Below are 24,151 nucleotides of genomic sequence, written 5' to 3' on the forward strand. Positions count from 1 at the left end.
TAAGTTCTGGCAAGTTAGGTTTGAGTTCTATAAGGGGAGACTTTTCTACTTTGCAACAGTGTTCAAAAATTGCAGTGTAATTACCAGTAAGCAGTTGCTTGAACATTTATTTTAAAAATATGCACAAACCAAATTTCTCTAACTTGCATTAATAACACAAACGTGTCAGATATTTGGATCTCTTCATGTTTTTATGTAAATTACGTGATATATTCAGATTCTGAAAAAAGAAAAGGAGTACTTGTGGCACCTGAGAGACTAACCAATTTATTTGAGCATAAGCTTTCGTGAGCTACAGCTCACTTCATCGGATCATCCGATGAAGTGAGCTGTAGCTCACGAAAGCTTATGCTCAAATAAATTGGTTAGTTTCTAAGGTGCCACAAGTACTCGTTTTCTTTTTGCGAATACAGCTAAAAAACCCCTGTTTTAGTTGCTTATAAATTTCCCATGCTTGATATGGGTTGCAGGCTAAAAGTTTTTTAAAGTTCCAGTGGAAATAATTCAACCCTTTCCGAGAACAGGGTTAAGCATTTTTTCCTTCCATCATTTCTCTGAAGAGCTCTAGGGCCTCATGCTTCGAAATGGAAACTTGGAATTTGGCTGAAACACATCTTGGTGGCAAGGAAGTACCTCTTGCTGATCTCATGAAAAATCCACCCAGGTTACTATAGTGCATGGGTACATCAACAGTGTGCTGTTAAGTGGATGGTTTACAGAAGCCAGACTAATTAGTGTAGACAGATTGAATATTTTCAGAAATTACATTTAACTGTACTGTTTTAATCTTGAAATGTACAGTTTTCTAATGTAGCGAGACCACAAGAACCAGCTCTGTTTGACCACATTGTTTGATCACTCAGGTAGCAAAGAAATCCTTTGGATTTTGAATAAGTTCCAGTATGCCTCTAAAGTGACACATCAGAGCAACTTGTTACTGTCAAAATTAAGGGCAATGCCAAGTCTGTTTAAAAAAATAACTCATTTTTATTTTGTAACAGAAACTCTACACAGTTTGTGATGTAGCAATGAATATCATTATGTCAAAGAGTACAACATACAGTTTGGAATCCCCTAAAGACCCAGTACTTCCAGCTCGATATTTCACACAACCTGACAAGGTATCATTTGGGGTTTGGGTTGGATTTTTTTTTTTTTTCAAATTAAATTGCGCTAACAATTTAAAAAGACAGGTTGCTTTCATCTGTTTTATTAAAATAGAGCTCTTGTAATTTACATAGTCTCTTTTTACTTACGATCCCAATAATGTCTCAAGTCAATGCACATGTGTTATCTTAAATGTTCAGATTTAGCATTTAAAAAACATAGATGGTTTGAAAAAAATCAGGTTTAAAAAAAAAATTGCCTGTACCACCTCATAAACCTATTTTTGTAATTTGTTTATTGATTAACCTTTCTTTTCTTCTTTCTTCCCTTGCTTGCAGAATTTCAGTAACACCAAAAATTATCTCCCTCCGGAAATGAAATCTTTTTTCACTCCTGGAAAGGTGTGGGTTTTTTTTATGATTACCTGTCTGTTTTTTCAACTGAACTCTCCCAATAGGCTAACCATTGCACAGGCACAAAAGAAGGCATGGCCTCTGCCCCAAAGGGCTTAAACACTTTAAAAAAACAAAAATAAATCCCACAAAACAGGGACAGAAGCTGGGGGGAAGAGAAACACGCAACAGTAAGGTGGTTGTCTCCTGTTAATACAAAGTTTAGCAAACTTGTAAAATGTTGGGTTTTTTTGAACAATGTTATATTTCTAAAAAAATTTATAGTAGACTAAAACTGTATGAAATATGAACTAGAAATAATGGCAACAATATTAAGAAAATATACAGGGAATCTCAAGTTGGAGTAAGCAGGTTATATTACTTCCGTATTTGTTACTGGTGCAACTGGAATACTATATCCATTGCTGGTCTCCATCAGAAGGATGCTGATAAACTGGAGAGGGTTCAGAGAATGACTAAAGGGTTAGAAAACATGTTTTATAGTGATGGACTTGGAAATCTCAATGTAGTTTAACAAAGAGAAGGTTCAAGGATAACTTGATCACAGTCTAGAAATATCTACGTGGGAGACAAAAATTTGATAATGGGCTTTTCAGTCTAGCAGGCAAAGTATAACAAGATTCAGTGGCAGAAAATTGAAGCTAGTCAAATTCCCACTGGAAAAAGGTGCAAATTTTTAAGTGATGGTAATTAGCCATTGGAATAATTTACAAAGGGTTGTAGTGGATTCTCCATCACTGGCATTTTTAAATCAAGATGGGATCTTTTTTTTCCCTAAAAGATATGCCCTAGTCCAAACAGGAATTAATTCAGGGACATTTTATGTCCTGTGTTATGCAGGAGGTCAGAGTAGATGATCACAGTGGTCTCTTCTGGCCTTATACAATGGTCAGGAATGGCAGAGGTGAAAGTGGGCCGGTACGGCATACCGGTAAGAAGTGGCCATCAGTATGGGCCTGTACGCAGTCTGCGGGAGGGACCCTAGGGCCGCTGATGGGACGGTGCGGGAGGGAAAGCACAGCTGCCCTGGTGCCCAGCAATTTAAACTGCTGCTGGAGCCCCTGGCGGCGTGAGCCAGGCAGCCCAGAAGGGCTGGCTCGGGGAGGCTGACCCCCAGCCCTGCCCGTTCTGCCCAGGGGCCCAGAGCCGGGCCCCTGTACCCGTAAGAGGAATGGTCTAGGTATACTTGGTCCTGCGTCAGTGCGGGGGGCTGAACTAGATGACCTCTCAAGGTCCCTTCCAGCCCTACATTTCTATGATTCTATAATGTAGGAATCTATAGTCCAGATTGGAGCCCAGTACAGCCCCTGTAAGGCTCCCTTGTTCTAAGGGCTGCCTTTGTGTTTCTGCCTGAGTTCCCCAGGCAGTGCGGCATCTTGCACAGTGGAGTCAAGACACCAATGACCAAACTAGCAAGTGGTCATAGACGCTTTAAGGATCAGCAACAGTTGGGGCCAAGTAAACAACCAGTAAAAACTTCTGACAGGAGGCTTCTCTCTCTCATTACAATAGATAGAGCTGCCGCATGCAAATTAGGTGTGGATGAATGGTAATATTTGATTATCTCATGTCTGAGCCAAATTAAGAATGATCTGCTCTTTTGATGTGGCCCTGCCTATAATCAAATCTTAGGTACAACAATTGTTGTTAATTTAGCTTAATTATAACCAAATGTCTTCAAAAGTAGCCTACACACTAGATTTTAATGAGTTTTAACTGTATAAGAAGTTTGAAGAGTTTTTCTCATTGCTAAGATCATCGAGGACAAAAGGAGGTCTGAAGTGGTGCTAAATTTCGTAAAGGACCTATTTGTTGATTGATGTTAAATAAAGTAACAGATTTACTTGCACATTCTGAGAAAAATTAATGCTATATGCAGAGAATAACTGAATTGTGGGAAGGATATTTTATGTTCTTCATACACAATAGAGTGAATCCCTTCTGTAAGTGTAAAACTCAGTTCCTCCTTAACTTTGGAGGCACAGCGAGCCCCTCTGTATAAGACACACATTCTGTCTACAGAATCGCTGATAACTGTCTGTCTTTGGTAAAGTTTGCATGTTATATGCCTTCATCATTCAGTGTAGTCAGCTAGAGACAGGGACTAGTTTAATATTAAACAGTCCTGTAATGAAAAAGTAAATAATGGATTATACTGTCATCCAGTGGTGAATTGGAGCTGGTTCGCACCGGTTCACTGGAACCGGTTGTTCAGTTTAGAAGGGACAACCGGTTCTAAAAGGGCTTCTAAATTTAACAATCGGCCAAAAGTGGTGCTGGTGGGCTAGAGCATCCACGGGGAAAATTTGGTGGGTGCAGCTCCCTGCCCCGCCCCAGCTCACCTCTGCCCTGCCCTGCTTCCCGCCCCCCACCCCCCGGCTTCCCGCGAATCAGCTGTTTGCATAGACAGCTAACGGAGGTTAGCTGGGGCGGAGGGGCGCGAGGAGGTCCACCCGTGCTGCAGCAGGTAACCCGGGGCGGGACAGCACAGGGGAACCGCTCCCTGCCCCAGCTCACCTCCGCCTCCCTGGACCTGAGCGCTAAGCCGCCGCTTGCTTCTCAGCCCTCCCAGGCTTCCCTCGCGAACAGCTGATTCACGGGAAGCCGGGGGGGTGTGGGGAAGCAGAGCGGGGCAGCGCGTTCGGGGCGGAGGCAGAGTGGAGGTAGCTGGGGCAGGGCGCAGGGCAGGGAGCTGCCGGTGGGTGCTCTGCACCCACCAAATTTTCCCAGTGGGTGCTCTAGCCCCGGAGCACCCACGGAGTCGGCGCCTAAGGTGCCACTTTTGATGTGATCAGTGTGATCATGTAAAAATCAGACCACTCTTTATTGAAGTGCTAACCTAAGATCCAACCATGTTTGGAAATGTTGGCTCCCTGGGTGAAATCCTAATCTCATTGAAGTCCGTAGCAAAAATCCCATTGATTTTAATGGGGTCAGGATTTCATCCCAAATGTTTTGCTTCTGAACCTATTTTTCCTCATGGAAATTGTAGTCTCTGCCACCTTCCATCTGGCTTCAGTTGTAACTTTTATGTCCTTTTATTTTTGCTTTTTAAGTAAATTGTGTTCTAATTAAAAAAAGACGCCAGTGATTGTAGAATGTGCGCAGGTTGCATGCAAACATTTTAAGCTTAGTACATGTTATTTCAGACTAGGTATGTAACATACTAAATATGTAGGTTAAAATAAAAAATATATTTTTGGTTTCAGCCCAAAGCAGCCAATGTTCTTGGAGCAGTTAATAAGCCTCTTTCAGCAGCAGGCAAGCAGTCTCAATCCAAATCTTCACGAATGGAAACTGTAAGCAATGCCAGCAGCAGTTCAAATCCAAGCTCTCCAGGAAGGATCAAAGGGAGGTGGGTATATAGCAGTGCAGCTTTGATGCTCAAGTATTTTTATTAAAGCTGCAAGAGTTTCTATAATATTAGTTAAAAGTGCTAGACTGAATTCTGTTCTCTTATGTTGGTGTACATCCAGAATAACCAGCACACTAGTATAACTGAAACCAGAATTTGGCTCACTACCACAATGAAAATAGATAAGTTTTTTAAAAAGTAGTCCAAACACATTACAGGAAAGCAGGCCAAATTGAAATCGTCATGTACAATGTAAAATAAAAAGTAACCCACATTCAGTTACAGATCTGGGGTTCTCATCAAGCTTGTGTAGTGAACAGTAATTCCAGCTACTTCATCATCATCTCCCATTGAGTCTGAGAGTGTAAGGACGCATGAGCTCTCTCGTGACCTAAGATTTTTGGTAGACTATCCTGTGGTGGTGAATTACGTTGCCTCTGGTCACCTGACAATATATCAACTTTTAATTTGTAATACTAGTTTTAATGTGACCAATGGTTTGTAACTAAATCAATTCATGAGCAGTTGATGAAGGCGATTGATTGCATATATTGGAGCACCTGCTGGAAGGACCATGTTGAAGAATAATTTAGAAGTAATACAAGTAGTATATGGAAATAGTTGTTCACTGAAGACAGGTTGGAGGCTGGTTTCTTCTCTGGTCCAGTGAGTAAACTTCCTCTGTTAGGCTAATAATCTAGCTAGATTCAGATTGTTCAGCAGTCATCTCATTGTTGCAATGCAACAAAATGTGTAGGCTGGGCTGTAATCTCATCAGATTTTACAAGTTGAACAGGACCAAGTTTGGTTAGTATTTGAATGGAGACCTCCAAGTTAAAAACAAAATACTGCACAAAATGAGGCTAATGACTCAGTAGGTATCACTCCTCTTTGTAATCAGTACTGAACCAATCTACCAGCATGATGGCAGGACATTGCAACACTGTATATGTATATAGTCTTTGAGATGAAATGTAAAACTGAGCTCTAGATCACTCCTGTCCATTAAAGATCTCATTGGCACTTTTTCTATGAGTAGGAATAACTGGGACAGTCTCCAGACCATATCTTAGAATAAGGAATATATTCCACATACCTAAATTATCCCTTTGCTCTGTTAGATAAGATAGTCTTCACTTCTTGTCCCTAAACAATTGTGCAGTGTTTGCAGTGTTAAAATGCTTGCCTCATTCCAGCTCCAAAGTAGATGAAACAAAATGATCCTCCATATACTATAATAATACTTAGCTCTTATATAGTTCTTTACTTTAGTAAATCCAAAAGTGCTTTAATAAGAAGGTAAGTATCGTTGGGAAATAGAAGCACAGAGCAGTGAAGTGACTTGCCTAAAGTCACCCAGCAGGCCAGTGGCAAAGCTGGGAATAGAACCCACGTCTCCTGCTTCCATTCTGGTGCTCTATCAACTAGGCCATAGTGTACACACACTTTTTTTTTTTTTTTTAAAGTGCACGCAGTGGTGTGGGGGTATATTTATGTACACACTATATCACTTGTATTTTTGCAAAAAGGACTGTGTACATGTTTTCTGCTTGAACTTTGAAAGAGGTACAGAATCCTGTCCTGTGACTTAGCCAATCTGCCCCCATATCTGATATATAAAATAAATGCCACCTTAACTGAGGAACAATCTTAAGACTTACTTGAGAATTTATGTAAAACAGCTTGAAAGTTACTGTTTGATAACAAGTATCCAAACACAGTCTTCAGTAACTGAAAAAATACTGTCTCTACATGTCTCACTTTTTCACTTTACACAATTATGTGATATATGAACTGTCCTATTTTACTATTGAATTGTTTAAAAAGTTTTATTTTTATCATCTGTGAAGCTAAATGAATTATCTATTCCATCATTTTGAATTCTCATCACTGAGTTTCAGTGCCCCCCCAGTTTGCCATCAACATCTTTGTTTTGGCTAGGAGTGACAAATTATGATATGATGCGACATACTGCGATGTGTCAGCTCCAATAACCGAAGTTGAATGACTCTGCCAAACCTTTTCTGGCTTAGGGCTCAATCGTCTTCTGAATTCTAGTCTTGTTGGTTGATGTATTATGCAGCTATTAAGCTAAATTCTTATTCCAGAATTTGAATTTTTAATGTGTGGTTTTAGAGGAATTTAACATGAGGAAAACTTAGGAAAAAAAATATAATGAGTTATATTAAAATTAGTTAGCCAGTAACTTTCTAAATTACATTTAGTCAAAGTGTATTTGTTTTGAATTGTATCTTTCTCCTTCACAGCTAGAGATGGCTGGAATTTTCCAAATTTTGATTTTTTTTAATAAAAATAAACTGGTGAAATTTGACTGAAAAAGGGAAAATTTCAACTATCTTTTTTGAAAATTTCCTCCTGTTTTTTTAGCAGCTGTTTGCAGTCCAATTCTGTTAGATTATGTAGTGAAGTTGTGATTGGGGTCCCAGGGCAGCCACACTGAGGTTACTCAATTAGGGCAAACTGCAAAGAATGGGGCAGACAATCCCCAAAGCTGCTGGATATTCCAATACTTAGATTTACCAAACCAGCATAAAACAGCTTCTACAATACCTTACAGGTTGCACAGAAGCCAAAACATATTTCTCTTATAGCATCCCAGTGTTGGGCTTCCACCCAAACACCCAAGTCAAATATGAAAGTTCTACAATTCCCAAAGGATCGGACACATTACCTCCCAAGTTAATGAACATTTCAGATCTTACCCAAATACACGCTTATAGTCAATTTTTATTAACTAAACTAAAATTTATTTAAAAAGTAAAGAGAGAGGATTGGTAAAAGATTAGTATACATACAGATGTGAATACAGTTCTTAGATCAGTTTCATAGTAGGGATGGTGAGCTTTGGTTCTTAGAATTAGTCCATAGATTCAGTCCAATGTTCATATCCAGAGTGATCCAGGTGGGACTGGAGATCTGTCTTATAACTTAAGACATAAAGCATCAAGCTGATCTGAGATTAAAAGGATCAGGACCCAAGGGTTTTGAATACAGTTCTAGGCCTTCTTGCCTAGCTTTCGCCAAAGGTCTCCGAGCTATCATCAAGACTTTGAAGTAGACCCATTTCCTAAGCATCACCGGTATTTAGCTACATGGATTAAAGTAAGGCAGTTGCTTGTTTTCCACCATTCGCAGGTGATTTGCTATACATTTTAAAGAGATCAATACAGTGACATCACTATATTTACAGTTCATTTAAATGTTATCTCCTTTTGATCTCTGAGTTAACAGAATGCAGCATAGACAGGAACCGTTTGGTTACATTGTTAACCTCTAACAATATATATGTATAAACACAAACATTATCTACCAATATGTCCCTAAAGGTTGAATTTGGGTCATTTATCTTGCAGGATGCTTAACCTTTCCTGCAATGTGTCACAGAAGTATTGAATTTATTTGACATCAGTCTGATTGGGATGTCACAAACTGAACATTGTCTTCACTGCTGAATCAAAGACAGAGGATGGCCTCGGTGATTGACTCTTATTAAAACAGATTTCTTCAGTAATTGCAAAAATGCTGGGGAAAAGCCATTGAAAAAAAAGTGTTATATAAGTCACCCGTTATGACATTGCCAGTGATAGGTGATCTGAAAAATAACTAAAGGTACACTCAGTTTGCTCTTGTTGGTTGTTTAGATTTATTATGCAGACAAAACTGCTGCCACTTTGACAGTTGATATCTGAACAATAACATTAAAATTATGATTGGTTTCAGAGTAGCAGCCGTGTTAGTCTGTATTCACAAAAGAAAAGGAGTACATGTGGCACCTTAGAGACTAACAAATTTATTTGAGCATAAGCTTTCGTGAGCTACAGCTCACTTCATCGCATGCGATGAAGTACATCCGATGAAGTGAGCTGTAGCTCACGAAAGCTTATGCTCAAATAAATTGGTTAGTCTCTAAGGTGCCACAAGTACTCCTTTTCTTTTATTAAAATTATGTTACTGTATTCCTGATATTAAGTAATGATAAATGTCTGCGTTGATAGGCTCGACAGTACTGAGATGGACCACAGTGAAAATGAAGATTTCACAATGGCTTCACCTTTACCAGGAAAGAAAACTGACAAGAGGGATGACTCTGATCTTGTAAGGGTGAGCTGCTTGGTTGTATTGCAGCTATTTCAATTAAATTTAAAGTTAATGAACTGAACATTGAACAAATAAGCTGATACAGTCCTTATAACAAGCATTAACTAATGTAGTTTTGTAAACTCCCACTTTTACATGGAGTTGAGCTAATGTCCATGATGGTCAATGTGGTTATGAGATGAAATAGGACTTTTCTTTTTTTTTTAAAGGCAGCCCCTTACTTAATACATCTGTTTCTTTTTGTGTGTGAGTTGTCTTTGCTTTCTGTTATTAACCAAACCATGAAGGCTAGCAGTAAGGTTTGCAGATTACCATCAAGAGTTGGGATTGAAGGCTTTAGAGGAGCTAGGCTAGTGAGAATTTGTGCATGATTTGCCTTGTGCTCAGAACCTGTTGGAAAGAAATTGGGCAGGCATGTGAATTGCAAATTTGCTCAGGGCCCTTAGCAGTTGCTTGCTCTAATTTGTGCTTAAAGATTGACCCTAGCTATTGTTAGCACTGCAAAACAAATCCAGCTATGGAAGATTAAGCTTGGTTACCTTGCAGATCAAGGAGAACTCCCGTAAGGTTGACCATATGTTTGACTTGGTTTTGGGGACTGGTTTGACCGTCTGAGATACTGGGTAAACCCTACTGAGAAGTTTGAAAGTTCACCCCTTGTCCGATTTTTGTGTTTTGCTTTTTTTTAAGTAAGTGGGATATTTCATATTAAGGCAAAGTTAGATAACTCTGGTTTTCATTGACAAGCATTCTCAGAACTTTGCTTTATGTGGAGAGATTGCCAGCTAAAACATGTATGTCTGCTGTCTCCTCAGATAATTTTACCTTGATGTTTACCTAGTGTGCTTGTCAACTACCACCAAGTATCAGAACACTCCTTTTACTGTAGAAGTGAGGGAGAAAGCAATGGCTATTAAATTACGTGTGCACTTGAACATCGACATACATCATACATAACAGTTTGCATTCTGGTCTAACTTTGATGTGGACATTGCTCATGCCCGAGTCACGATCTTCCACTGATTTTTTAAAATCAAAGTCAGTTGGCCTTTTTGGTCATGCTGGATCTCTCACCAGCCTTCAATATGATTAACTATTGCTTGTTGCTTTGGAAACTAAAACATTACTTCCTTTCAGTGGTTCCAATCATACCTAGAAGATGGAAGACAATCAGTGGTGATGAACACGTGTGTTATCACCAAAGGATTTGATATGTGTTTGTCCAGAATAAAGGCTTTTGCCTCTATTGTTCAACATATAAATGAAACTTCTCTGTGATATCACTGCCAAATGCAGGATACAGTAAAGTGTTGTCATTAGTCTGGCATACACATTCTACTGTAGGAATGGCATTATTACCTTAAAGGGGACCCCATTTGTGAGAGCTTTGGGGGATAGATGATCAGTCATTTATCAAAGCCCTCTGAGAACTGTGAAGGAAATTAGCCTGTCTCTACTAAATCCTGCAGGTGACACAAATTCTTGTGGTCAGTGGTATTAAAGTCTTCTAATAGATCTGAAAACATTTTTCATATTTATGAACTGAGCATGTTTGATATAGAGATCAGAAATAGGATTCTCCAGAATCTGAGACTCCCTCTACCACCTGCTGCAAGAAGGGTGGAAAGGAGGCTAAATTTCCTGTAAGATGCGCAGCAGCGTTCTTAGCACTACACAGGTGCTCAGGGAACCTGCCCAGGGACCTGCCGGGGGAGGGGTGCTCCAACCTAAGCTGGTCCCCAATCTGCCATGATGCTCTTCCCCCGTCCCCAGCTCAGCGAAGGCACCTCTATCCTGACCCCAACCTGGCTGGGCCCGGACCCGACTGGGGCTCCCCTCCCCCGGCCCAAACCCAGCTCCTGCCCAGACCTGCTGGGGGAGAGTCGCCTATCCTGTGCCCCAGCCCAGGAGCTGCCACAGCAGCGAGAGGTGCCTCTCCCCCCCAGCCTAGTTGCTGCTGCGGGGGGAGAGAGCTGGGGGGAGTCCTTTCTCCTCGCTGTAGCCCCGCAGCACCCTCCTGCACCCTAAATCCCTCATCCCTGGCCCCACCCCAGAAACCGCTCCCCCCATCTGGAGCCCTCACCCCCTTGCATCCCAACCCTCTGCCCCAGCCTTGAGCTCCTCATTCCTGGCCCCACCCTAGGGGCTGCACCCCCAGCCAGAACCCTTGCACCCCAACGTTCTGCCCCAGCCCTGAGCCCCTCCCACACACCGAACCCCTCAACCCCACCCCCACCCCATTAATTTTCTCATGTGCACCAACATGGAAGTAATGTGTGACATCACCTCCATGTTGGTGCACATAAAATTCATTCTGCACATGGGTGGGAAAAATTAGAGGGAACACTGATAGGAAGTACTATGTCCTCCCTCAGGGGTTCAAACACTTCTACAATAATTCATCACCGGGCTCCCTGGTAATATCTGCAGCTAACGAAAGAGAGAGGCAGGGTTACCAGGCATCAGCACCAAAGAACAAGGAAGCTAAGAAACTAGACTTGTTTGGAAAGAAGATTTTTTCCACAGGAGGGTTACAACTTTGTACTGCAAACCAGCAAGCTCTGCTGGGGATGCTAGAGTTTTACCTTATGGGATATAATTTCAAAATTTAAGGACAAGCTCCCAGATGATAGGAATTTCAGGTGGTGGTGGTGAACAGGTTGGTTTCTATAACAGCTCTTTAGGCTCGTCTAGACGCATGTGACTCTGCAGCTCACTGAGTCTCCTCCGCCATCATTATGCAACAGTCTTCATGGTTACAATCTTGTGGTGATCTCTCAGAGGTACAACCAACAATCCAAGACTTTCCCTTTGAAGGGCCATCACTCTTCTTGGAAAAGACTGATGAGACCCTGAGTAGACTTCAGGACTTGAGAGTCACTAGGGATTTATACACCTGTGGAAAAGAGGAAGTCCTTCCATTCACATAAGACCCAGTGATTTCCAGGGTTTGTTACTCAAGCCCAGGAGCTACCAAGGAGGAGTAGATGTTACAAAAGACATCCACCACCATCCTTTGCTTCTGCAGCTGCCAGTTCATCAAGGAAGGCTGCATCCTCCAAGAGCATGTTTTAACAGACTGGTCGAAGGCAGAGTACCATATCCAAGAGTGCCATCTTTTCCTTCCCCGCTTTTTGCAGACCACCTATCCCACATCCTTTGTGCTTGGGCTCACATCACCAAGGATAGTGGGTTCTAAGCACAGTGGAAGTGGGATACACCCCTCAATTTCTGTCTATCCCATTCTTCCTCTGGGACCTCTCTCATGAAGCCATGTTGTGAGACATTCGATTACTACTTCTTGTAGGAGCTATAGAAGAGGTCTCTCCATTGCTCAGGGTAAAAGGGTTTTACACACGATACTTCAGGATCCTGAAAGCCTATGTCAGGCCTATTTTAGATCTGAGAGCATTAAATGAGTTCCTAATCCAATCAAAATTACAGAGGGTCACTCTAGCTTCCATTACTCCTTCCTTGGAGCTGGGGACTGGAATGCTGCCCTTGACAGTTATTTCCCAGTAGCAATTTATCAGAGGCACAAAAAGTTTCTAAGTTTCACAGTCAGCTGTTCCCATGACCAATTCACTGTTTTGCCGTTTTTTGATCTGTCAGCTGTTGCTCTGGTATTCCCAGTGCATGACAATGGTAACAGCATAACTGAGGAAATCAGAAGTCCATGTTTTCCTTACCTGGATAACAAGCTAATAAGAGGCTGTTCCAGGTCATAGTGTTGTCCAGCATAGACGTTATCCAGTCTACAGTTAATGTGTTGGGCTTGCTGATAAACACAGTAGTCTGTCCTGTCTCCAGTACAGAAAATAGAATTTGTTGGGGCTGTGCTGGAGTCCATGAGGGCCAACGTCTTCCTTCCACTGGCAAGATTTCACATGATGCAAGGCATTGTTCTAGACTTAGACCTATTCCCTCATCACAATAAGAAGCTGTTTGAAGCTGCTAGGGCACATGGCAGTGTACACTTATTTTGTTCAAGAGCAACAGGGCTGCTGAGGTATATTCACCAAGGAAGCACCATATGGCCATGACAGTTTGGATTCTGAATCAAATTTTATCCTCCCTAGATTGGTGAACAGATCCTCCCAAAGTTTTGTAAGTGAGTTCCCTTTGCCCTGCCTCAACAATCTCTCACTTTAGTCATGTGGGCCTCAGACTTGGGTTGGGGCTCACTTGGGTCTCATACAGATACAAGGTCTCTGGTCTCCCCGAGATCTCAGACTATATATAAATGTCAGGGAATTGAGAGTTACCCAGTTAGCTTGCATTGCATTTCTTCCACACACCAAGGGAAAGGGGCTTGTTGTTTCTGATCAACAATACAATGGCTGTGTCTTATGTAAACAAACAAGGAGAAGCCCAATTTTCACTGCAGTGTCAGGAAGCGATTCTACTTTGGGACTTCCACGTTGCCAAGTCTATACTTCTGAAAGCAGTTTTCCTTCCAGGGATCCAGAAAACCTTGGCAGACTACCTAAGCAAATTGTATATCAATCACCATGAGTGGTCCCTTTTGTCTTGATATAACATCTGTTTTCTAGTTCTGGGGAACTCCCCAAGTGGATCTATTTGCAATAAAACACAACTGAAAGTGCCAAGTTTTGCTCCCAAGTGGGCCTCAGCCCTGGTTTACTAACATACACTTTTCTATTGATGTGGTTAGTTAGTCTTCTGTAAGCTTTTCCTCCCATCCCTCGCCTGCCCAGAGTTCTGTGCAAAATCAAACAGGGCAAGGCTCATCTTTTACTCATCGCCGCGGCATGCTCCCATCAGTACTGTTTGTGGAGTTGTTCAGTCGATCACCCATTGTCACTCCTGCTACACGAAGACTTGATTTCGCCTAATCACAAGTGCCTCCTTCAATACAATCTACAAACCCTTCATCTGACAGTCTGGTGGCTTCATGGCTAACATCTACGGGGAGTCCTGGAAGTGCTTCTGAGTAGTAGTTGAAAACAGGTCACCAGCCTTCCACGAAGCCCGAGCTCAGAAGGTGTTGAAATATACCCCTGCTGGCCGACACCCTGAGAGCCCAGAGCTACGAGGTCCAGATCCACACCCTGGTCCTCGGAGCCCTGCAATGAGCCAGTGCTGAGAGCATGCGGAGTCGGTCAGCACTACGCCGGCTCATAAGACAGCTCATGGTGTCCGACACCATCAGGTGGTCCAGAGACATCTAAACGGAACACATCACAGGATGCCATCAGTATCAGGTCGAGTAATCGAGACCATCAGCCAGGGAAATAACCCACTTCCTCCCCTGACGAACCAAGGGATGCGCTCCACCGGTCTACTTATTTGCTACACCAATACTGACTTGGGCTTTAAATACATTCTATGCGTGGCATACCGGAGCCCACTTAACCACTGATGTTTTAAAAACTCCCGCACCCCAATCTGGGTCTATGCTGGTTATATACTATGTATATATCTTGTAAACCTTGTAACCGATACTTTCATAACTTAAACCTGACCCCTAGATGTACAGTACCTTCCTTCTTAACTTGTTTAAATTTGATTTTAAACATTAACTTTAATAAAATTTTTACATCTTTACTTGGCTAAATGAAAGAGTTTCTCCATTTGGTTCAGAGTGAATGCAGTTTTCCCAGACCTTGCTTTTATTCAGCATGTTTTGGACTGTCTTCTGTCCTAAAGCATCAAGGGTTAGCAAATGCACCTCGCAGTTGTCTCAGCCTTCCTCCTGCCTATTGATAACTGCTCACTTTTTTTCGAATCTGATGTCCATTAAATTTCTGAAAGGCCTGGACAGACTTTTTCCACAGGTGCAGTATCCTGTTCCCATGGAACTTTAATCTAGTCTTAAAGCCAGTGGGTCCCCCCTTTGTTCCTGTAGTGACCTGCTCTCTTTTGAACCTTTCTATAAAGATTGCATTTCAGGCTGTTACGAAAGCCAGCAGGGAACTGCGGACATTTAGTATCAGATACAGTTTTCTTCAAAGATAATCTTCATCCTCACCCCATGTTTCTTGCTAAGGTGGTTTCCAGTTTTCATTTAACCAAGCAATCTTCTTGCTTATGCTACCAGTTGGCTAATGTAATGCCTCCAGCTAGAGGTCATTAGGTGATTCAACTAGGTCCCAAGCAGCTTCTGCAGTCTTTCAGGCTCACATTCCCGTATTAGACATTTGCAAAGCAGCAACCTGGTCTTCGTGTCATAAATTTGCCTCTATCTATGCAATCTCTCAACAGTCTAGAGACGATGTCAGATTTGGACAAGTAATCCTTCAATCCCTGTTCAAATAGACTCCAAAACAGAGGTGGGCTTGGACTTTGGAGTGGTAACTTGAACCAACTAGATATACATGACTAAGCTGAGAAAACGTGAACAGGTCACAGTAAAAAACTGTTAGTAAGCTTTCTCTAACTGTTGTGCTTTGAGATGTTGTACTTACCATTCTATGACCCACCCTTCTTCCCCTCTCTATCAGAATCTATCTGGTAGTGAGAGGTGTCGGGGCAGCTCTGCCCTTTATGCCTGTGCGCTGTGCGAGAGGCACTGGGGGATGCTCATGTTGCCCCAACTGATATCGCAAAGGGAAAAACTTTCCAACTGTGCACTGGAGCACAGTTGGAAAGCTCCAGTGGAATGGACATGTACAACACATCTCAAAGAACAACAGTTATGGAAAGGCTAGTAACCATTTTTTTTTTTACAGTAACCAGGTCGTTTTCTTCTAGTTAATATCTCGTCCTGTAGGCTTCCCTGTTCTTTCTCACAACTCCTTCTCACTGACTGGACTTTCCACATTTTTCTTGAGTAAAGATGATTTCTCGTCATAAACTCTGATTACTAACTTAAGTCTTCACAGTATAGTTTGAAAGGAGAAATGTCCAATCTGAATTTGAATGGCATACTGGTGAACATGTCTGCTTTCAACTAAATGGAGACAGAGCAGATGTCAGTATGCATTTAAGCATTGTATTTGGATTGCAATATAATGATGTTGCTTTACTAAATGTATTATTGTTGTAAAATGATGTCATGATGTAAATATCCTTTTGGAATGCTCTCCCTTTTGTGTGAGAGGGGTTCTAAATACAATATAGCCTTATGTATAGGTAGGGAAATCAAGTGTTGTAATTTTTCAGCTACACTGAACCCAACACCAAGTATAAAACTGGGAATACTGTATTTGGAGAACGTAATTTACGTATCGTTTTAAGTAACCTATTTTCTGCAAGCTCCTCCTAAACAAAACCAGGCAAAATACTATATCTTGGTCCTCTACCACTGTTAAAGAATAGGATTATGGGTATTTTTACAATGTCTTAATTATCCAGTTACTTGCATATTTTCACAGCTGAGAATCCAAGTGAGGAAGGCCCCACATGTTGGTAGGCCTTAATAGCCAGCTTTCTTAGAGTATTTTATGTCTTCTTGTTAACATTTCTGTATATATTTATATACCCTTGCAAAGGTATTTGAAGTTGGTGCAAGATCTTACTCTAATACCTTAACTTTAGGGCTTTATTTGTTGAAGGTGAAAAATTGCCATAATTTACTTTTCTTCATGGATTGAAAGTCACTTTAATCAAATAAGATCATTAAAATGTTTCATTAAAAAAAGTAACCTAATCTATCTTTTCAGTCAGAGATGGAGAAGCCCAGAGGTAGAAAGAAAGCAACCATCACAGATTCAGAAGAGAAGTTGGGTATAGATGACCTGAATAAATTGGGGCAAGAACAGAAACTTAGAGGGAGTCAGCGGGGGAGGAAGAGAGCTCCAGTTGTTTCAGAATCTGATGAACCACAGTGGCCAGAGGAAAAGAGACTAAAGGAAGATGTATTAGAAAGTGAGGATGAACAAAACAGTCCACCAAAGAAGGGAAGAAGAGGACGACCTCCTAAAGTAGCTAGTGGGGGTACACCAAAGGAAGAACCAGCAGCAAAGACATCTAAAAGGGGCAGAAAAAAAGCAGTGCCTGTAGCATCAGTAGTGGAGGAAGAGGAAGAGGAGGAGGAAGAAGGGCAAAGTGAAAACATGGAACAGAAGCCAAAAGGCAGGCAATACAGGACACCAAGAAGAGCGCAACAAAGGTGTGTCTCTTTTCTTATAAAGTGCATTCTTTTTAAAAAAAAAAAAAAAAGAAAGGAAAAAACCCCTTGGATATTAATTATAATTTGATATTTTGCAATTTGGGTCTTCCTCAAAACAGAGTAGAACCATCTGAAACTAGTGCGGTTGAATCAACACAGTCTACACCACAGAAAAGACGAGGAAGGCCACCAAAAACACCACCATCACAGCAAAAAAAAGTGTAAGTTCTGAATGTAACCTTCTGAATTTTCATCTAGCCTTCCTATTGAAAGGTCAGGCTTTATTCACTTGGAGACCATCTCAGTGGTTAATATTTTCTATACAAGATGTGCTACAGTCTACAGAGAGTTACTGTTCTTGAAGGTCTTGGGGCACATGGTTTGCCTCACTTCTCTGTAGTTACCTGTAGAACTGTAGGTATCTGAAGCTCTGTCACTACATATGACAGGAGTATGGTGAATAAAGAGGAAGAACTGGAAATATTAGTACATAAGCTAAATTATTATTTAATTGGCATCACAGAGACTAGGTGGGATAAGTTTCATGACTGGAATATTGGTATAGAGCAGGGATGACCAAACCCTGGCTCACGATCCACATGTGGCTCTTTTACAGTTAAAGTGAGGCTCGTGGAGCCCACCATGCCCCCCCACTCCATTCTCCACCTACCAGATGGGCAGGGCTTCTACCCTGCAGCAGGGTGGTGGGGCTTGGGACTTCAGTCCAGCGGTGTAGCCCCAAGACCCAGCTGGCAGCCCTGCAGTGCTGACGCCCTAAGCACTGACAGGTGTGCCCAGCTCTTGAAGTTATGAAGATTATCATATGTGGCTCAGAGGATCAGCAAGTTTGGCCACTCCTGGTATAGAGGGATACAGTTTGTTCAGGAAGGACAGGGAGGGCGTGTTGCATCATACAACGAGAATGTATATGCTTGTCTGAGGTCCAAAAGAAGGTGAGATCGGTAAAATTAAAAGGGATCAAAATTGGTGTGAAATCATGGTTGAGTCTACTTTAGACCACCAAATCAGTACGAGGAGGTGGAGAAGGCATTGCTAGAACAAATTACAGAAATAGCAAAAACAGAAGACCTTTTAGTGATGTGGGACTTCAACTACACAGACATTTGTTGGAAAAGTTATATGGCAAAACGCAAAATTTCTAGTAAGTTCTTGGGATGTATTGGGGACAACTTCTTGTTCCAGAAAATGGAGGAAATAACCCGGAGGACGGTCATTTTAGACTTGATTCTGACTAACAGGAAGGAATTGGCAGTGAATCTGAAGAAGGAAGGAAATTTGGGTGAAAGTGGTCATGAAATGCTGGATTTCGTGAGTCTAAGGAAAGAAAGAAGAAAGAGCTTCAGAATAAAAACAATGGCCTTTAAAAAAAAAAAAAAAAAAAGGAGGGGGTGGAACTGGAAGGTAAGGTCCCATAGGAAGAAAATCTAGGGGATGAAGGAGTTCATGAGACTTGGCAGTTCCTCAGATTAAAGTTAAAGTGTTAAAGGCATAACTGCAAACTATCCCAGTGCAAAGGAAAGATAGGAAGAATAGTAAGAGGCCAATACGGCTGCATAAGGAGCTCTATAATTACCTGAAAATAAAAAAGGAATCCTACACCAAGTGGAAACATAGATGAATTGCCAAAGAGGAGTACAAAAAGAATAGCACAAGATTGTAGGGACAAAATCAGAAAGGCTAGAGCACAAAATGAGCATGGGACATAAAAGGAAGTAAGAACAAGTTCTGTAAATACATTGGGAGCAAGAGAAACTAAGGAAAGTGTAGGTCCTCTACTTTCCAGGGAAGGAGAGCTAATAACTGATGACATCAAGAAGGGCTGTTTTGCTTCAGTCTTCACTAAAAAGGTTAATGGTGACCAGAAGTTCAACACAATTAATATTAACAACAAGGGGAAAGGAGGGCAAACCAAAATAGGAAAATAACAGATTAAAGAATATTTAGATAAGTGAGATGTATTCAAGTTGGCAGGGCTTGATGAAATTCATCCTAGGGTATTTAAGGAACTAGCTGAAGCAATCTCAGAACCTCTAATAATTATCTTTGAGAACTGATGGAGGATGGGTGAGATCCCAGAGGACTGGAAAAAGGTGAGCATAATACCTATCTTTAAAAACGGGAAGAAAGGATACATGGAATTATAGACCAGTGAGCCTGACTTCAATACCTGGGAAGATACTGGAATAAATGATTAAACAATCAGTTTATCAACACCTAGGGAATAATAGGGATATAAGGATTGTATAATTGTATAATCCATAACAGTATGGATTTGTCAGGAACAAATTATGCCAAGCCAACCTTACTGGCCTGTTGGATAGGAGAGAAACAGTAAACATGGTATATCTTGATTTTAGTAAGGCTTTTGACACAGTCCCACGTGACAGTCTCATAAGCAGATTAGGGAAATGTAGTCTAAATGAAATTACTAGAGGTGGGTGAGCAACTGGTTGAATGATCATACTGAAAGAGTAGTTATTAATGGTTCACTGTCAAACTGGGAGGATTTATCTAGTGAGGACTTGCAGGGGTGAGTCCTGGGTCTGATACTATTCAGTATTTTCAAAAATGACTTGGATAATGGAGTGGCGAGCATGCATGTGTGGATGACCCCAAACTGGGATGGGTTGCAAGCACTTTGGAGGACAGGAGTAGCATTCCAAAGGACCTTGACAAATTGGAGAATTAATATGAAATTCAATAAAGAGAAGTGCAAAGTACTTCACTTAGGAAGGAAAAAATCAGATTGCTAAGCAGAAGGGTTCATGCATTTTGGAGGTGGCCACTCGAAATGATATGGGCAATTGGGGATTAGTGTTATGCGTAAAGGGTTTGAAGTGGGCAATTAAGGATAGCAGGCCATGTGGTATATTACAAATTGTTGTAATCAGCCATAAAACCAGTGACTGTTAAGTCCATGTTTTTTGGAGTCTAGCAAAGTTCCTAAGCTTGCCTTTTGAAGGTGTTATGCAGGTTTCCCTTGAGGATAAGTATTGAAAGATCAGATATGGAGTGATTGCTTTGTGAAAAGTGTTTTCCCATGAGAGATACGGTGTTTTTGTCTTTCATTTTACCACAAAACCAGTGCTGTACCCGAGAACCATGAAACCAAAAATATACCTGAGATACATCTATCTTTTCATAAGGGTTATTGATACGAAAAAAAAAACCCACCCCTTGGCCTGCAATTTGACTTAAGGTGTTAGAAAGAAAAATATATCCAATTTAAGCGCAACATAAATAGTCCCAAACATATTAATGGTCTGGCCTCATAAATGTGTCTTACTCCTGATATATTATCCTGGAGTAATTTTGGTTGCAAAATCACTCAGCCTAATAGAATTTCTACCCTCTGGTTACAGATAAAAGTAGGTGGGCACTTAGAGTAGAAGTTTTACAGGAAGCATATTAAGAACAACTGTTTAAAAGGCTAGCTGGAAGTGTTTTTCCATTGCAGAGTTTATTTATGTGCTTAAAGACCCATGTGCTGTAACATTAATCTGTGATTTTTAATTTTAGTCGTGCTGGACGCACCAAACAAGCAGCAAGTAAAGAAAATGAATCTAGTGAAGAGATGGATATATTTCAGGGTAGTTCTCCTATCAGTGATGACATTCCCCAAGAAGAAGTAATGGAGGAAGAGGAAGTTTCCACGATCAGTGTAAGATACATGTTTAAAATGTGTTCTGTAGATCTGGGTGGTACCTTTCTGTATGCCTAATGTTAATGAGCAAAAACTCACTTTTCACATTCTGATAGTGTATATTTTAGCTCTCAAGATATACTTACAAGTAGAGCTGGTGAGAATATCCGTGAGTGTTTTTTTGGTGAAAAACAGGAATTCTGCAAAATTGAAATTTTGTATGGGAAATTGTCGATTTTTGTCAGACACTTTCAATTTTCTGTAGGGAAAATTTAAACAAAATTTTGTTTCAAGACAGTATTAATCTCAGCATGTGCCTGAGCTGCTGTGATGCCTCACGGGAGTTGTAATTCATGTGCTTCTTACCTCCTTTCTTCTCCATGGGCAGAACACCCCAGCCAAACGGCATCTCCTGTGATACATCAGTCATGGGATTCCTTTGATGCACGTGGGCCAGAGGAAAGGAGAGATTGTCAGACATTCTGGGAGTCCTGTGATTGTGGGAAATATGGTTCAGTTGGGGAACCTAGCCCTTGGAAAATTGGGGACACGACCTGATCAATAACTCCCATGAAGTATTGCAGTGGCTCAGGTATATGCAGATTAATGCCCTGAAATGAAACATTTTGACATTTCTGAATAAAAAATTTTCAGAATGTTTTTTGTTCCACGATAAATTTCAGCGTTTTGACTTTCCATCTAGATTTGGGATGAAGACAAATGTTGAAATTCAGAATTTCCCACACTATAGAAATTTTGTTTTTCGATTAGCTGTACGTATGAACTCCTTCAATAAAAACCTGTACATCATAAATATTCAAATATATGCCTGTATTGGTGATGTATATTTTTAAAGTGGGTGTGCTTGTTTGCCTTGTGTGAAAGAGGATGTTTTAAGGTGGTCTTTTCATGATCAATGTCACTAGCTGAATGTCTGAAATATAAGAGTAATAAAATATTTGTGGAATTTAGCTATTGTCATTTTAACTTTGATTTTTTTAATGGCAATGCTAAAGCATGTATATTTGCATAAGGATTTTATTATTTAAGCAACCTTCTCTCTAAATTAACAATTTTTAAATACGTATTTCCTAGTTTTCTTCCAGGAAAAAAAAAGATCCTTAATAGTTAAGATTAGATATACTGGGGACATCAACTTTTGTGTGGTGCCTGGCTCCTAAATTCAGTAGGAGATGGGAAGGTTTGCAAGTTAAATTCCTGAGTTATAGAAAGAGAGGAGTCTGTAGTTTTTGAGCTGGAATAAAGGTCTTTCAGGACTGTATAATTTATTATGGAAGATGGACAATGAGTGGCCAGAATAAAAATTAAGATTGGAGGCACTCCCTGGATCAGTGTATTTCCTTTTTGTTTTTTTAAGCCCCATTCCTTCCTCACCTACATTCCATATTGTCCTTTAAACTTTAAAGGAATTTGGCAGCTCTTTCCCCACTACATCTGAAAAACTTTCATTTGCCTTGTCCTCTGAAGCTGAGGAACTCTGCACGTTAGGAAAGTTTCAACTACTATGATGTGCCAAGCAAACAGACTTCAAACTAAGATAATTTAACACTTATGGCTTAGTTTTATATACTTACCATTTTAAATGCTAAAGCTTTTAAGCAAAAAATGCTCAAGTACTTAACCAGCTCAGTAAGAATGAAGTTTGCTGGTGTTGGAAAATATTAAGAAGCTCAGTGAAGTCCCGGAATGACCCTAAATTACAGGGTATTGGGGAGCCACTGAACATCCTTGAATATGTGGTTGACTGCATTCATCTCCAGAATTGGAAACCTCATAGGTCAGAAGAGGTGATTGGAAGAGAGATGCAGCCAACAGCCCCTGGATCCTGAGGAGTTTATTGGGTCTTTAGAGATTTGGTTTCTGGGGAACTACTTAGCCCATTGAACTCAAAGTATAATTTAGTATCTGTATTGCAGTAGCACATGGAAGCCCCAGTTATGGAGCATGGCCCCATTGTGCTAGGCACTGTAAAAACTCGTAAAAAGATTCTCCCTGTTGAACAAAACCGTCCCGATGACCATCCCTTGGGGCACTCCACTTGATACCGGCTGCCAACTAGACATGGAGCCATTGATCACTACCCGTTGAGCCCAACAATCTAGCCAGTTTTCTATCCACCTTATAGACCATTCATCCAGCCCATACTACTTTAACTTACTGGCAAGAATACTGTAGGAGAACATATCGAAAGCTTTGCTAAAGTCAAGGAACAATACGTCCACCGCTTTCCCCTCATCCATAGAGCCAGTTATCTCGTCATAGAAGGCAATTAGATTAGTCAGGCATGACTTGCCCTTGGTGAATCCATGCTGACTGTTCCTGATCACTTTCCTCTTCTCTAAGTGCTTCAGAATTGATTCCTTGAGGACATGTTCCATGATTTTCCCAGGGACTGAGGTGAGGCTGACTGGCCTGTAGTTTCCCGGATCCTCCTCCTTCCCTTTTTTAAAGATGGGCACTACATTAGCCTTTTTCCAGTCGTCCAGGACTTCCCCCGATCGCCATGAGTTTTCAAAGATAATGGTGAATGGCTCTGCAATCACATCCGCCAACTCCAGTGCAGTGCATCCGGCCCCATGGACTTGTGCTCGTCCAGCTTTTCTAAACATCAACTGCCTAGCCATTGTAAGGTTCTTTGTAGGTAAAATATAGCTATATTTATATAAAGAAAAGGAGTACTAGTGGCACCTTAGAGACTAACCAATTTATGTGAGCATAAGCTTTCATGAGCTACAGCTCACTTCATCGGATGCATTCAGTGGAAAATACGGTGAGGAGATTTATATACACACAACATGAATAAATGGGTGTTATCATACACACTGTAAGGAGAGTGATCACTTAAGATGAGCTATTACCAGCAGGAGAGCGGGGGGGAAATTGTTGGGGGCTGAAGGTGATGACTAGTGGTGTTCTGTTATTATCTTTGTTGGGCCTGTCCTGTAGTAGGTGACCATGATTTCAACAATTTACATCCCACCATCAACCTCAGCCTGGACCAGTCCACACAAGAGATCCACTTCCTGGACACTACAGTGCTAATAAGCAATGGTCACATAAACGCCACCCTATACCGGAAACCTACTGACCGCTATTCCTACCTACATGCCTCCAGCTTTCACCCAGACCACACCACACAATCCATCGTCTACAGCCAAGCTCTACAATACAACCGCATTTGCTCCAACCCCTCAGACAGAGACAAACATGTACAAGATCTCTATCAAGTATTCTTACAACTACAATACCCACCTGCTGAAGTGAAGAAACAAATTGACAGAGCCGGAAGAGTACCCAGAAGTCACCTACTACAGGACAGGCCCAACAAAGATAATAACAGAACGCCACTAGCCATCACCTTCAGCCCCCAACTAAAACCTCTCCCACGTATCATCAAG

The 24,151-nt window shown here is 41.2% G+C and overlaps 1 protein-coding gene across 2 annotated transcripts in view; it reads left to right on the forward strand.

The window, feature by feature from the left end:
• The window catches only part of PDS5B (PDS5 cohesin associated factor B), a 268,672-nt gene that overhangs the window by 234,228 nt on the left and 10,293 nt on the right, over positions 1-24,151 (forward strand). Inside the window, exons 28-34 of one of the 2 annotated variants that reach the window (XM_077810153.1) lie at positions 1,002-1,121; positions 1,446-1,508; positions 4,730-4,875; positions 8,892-8,997; positions 16,620-17,068; positions 17,188-17,289; positions 20,609-20,750. In XM_077810153.1, the coding sequence (XP_077666279.1) occupies positions 1,002-1,121; positions 1,446-1,508; positions 4,730-4,875; positions 8,892-8,997; positions 16,620-17,068; positions 17,188-17,289; positions 20,609-20,750 (1,128 nt within the window). The remainder of the gene's footprint in view (positions 1-1,001; positions 1,122-1,445; positions 1,509-4,729; positions 4,876-8,891; positions 8,998-16,619; positions 17,069-17,187; positions 17,290-20,608; positions 20,751-24,151) is intronic. The other variant, XM_077810163.1, reaches the window with a different exon arrangement.

Source organism: Eretmochelys imbricata, chromosome 1 (assembly GCF_965152235.1).
Source record: "Eretmochelys imbricata isolate rEreImb1 chromosome 1, rEreImb1.hap1, whole genome shotgun sequence".
NCBI lineage: Eukaryota > Metazoa > Chordata > Testudines > Cheloniidae > Eretmochelys > Eretmochelys imbricata.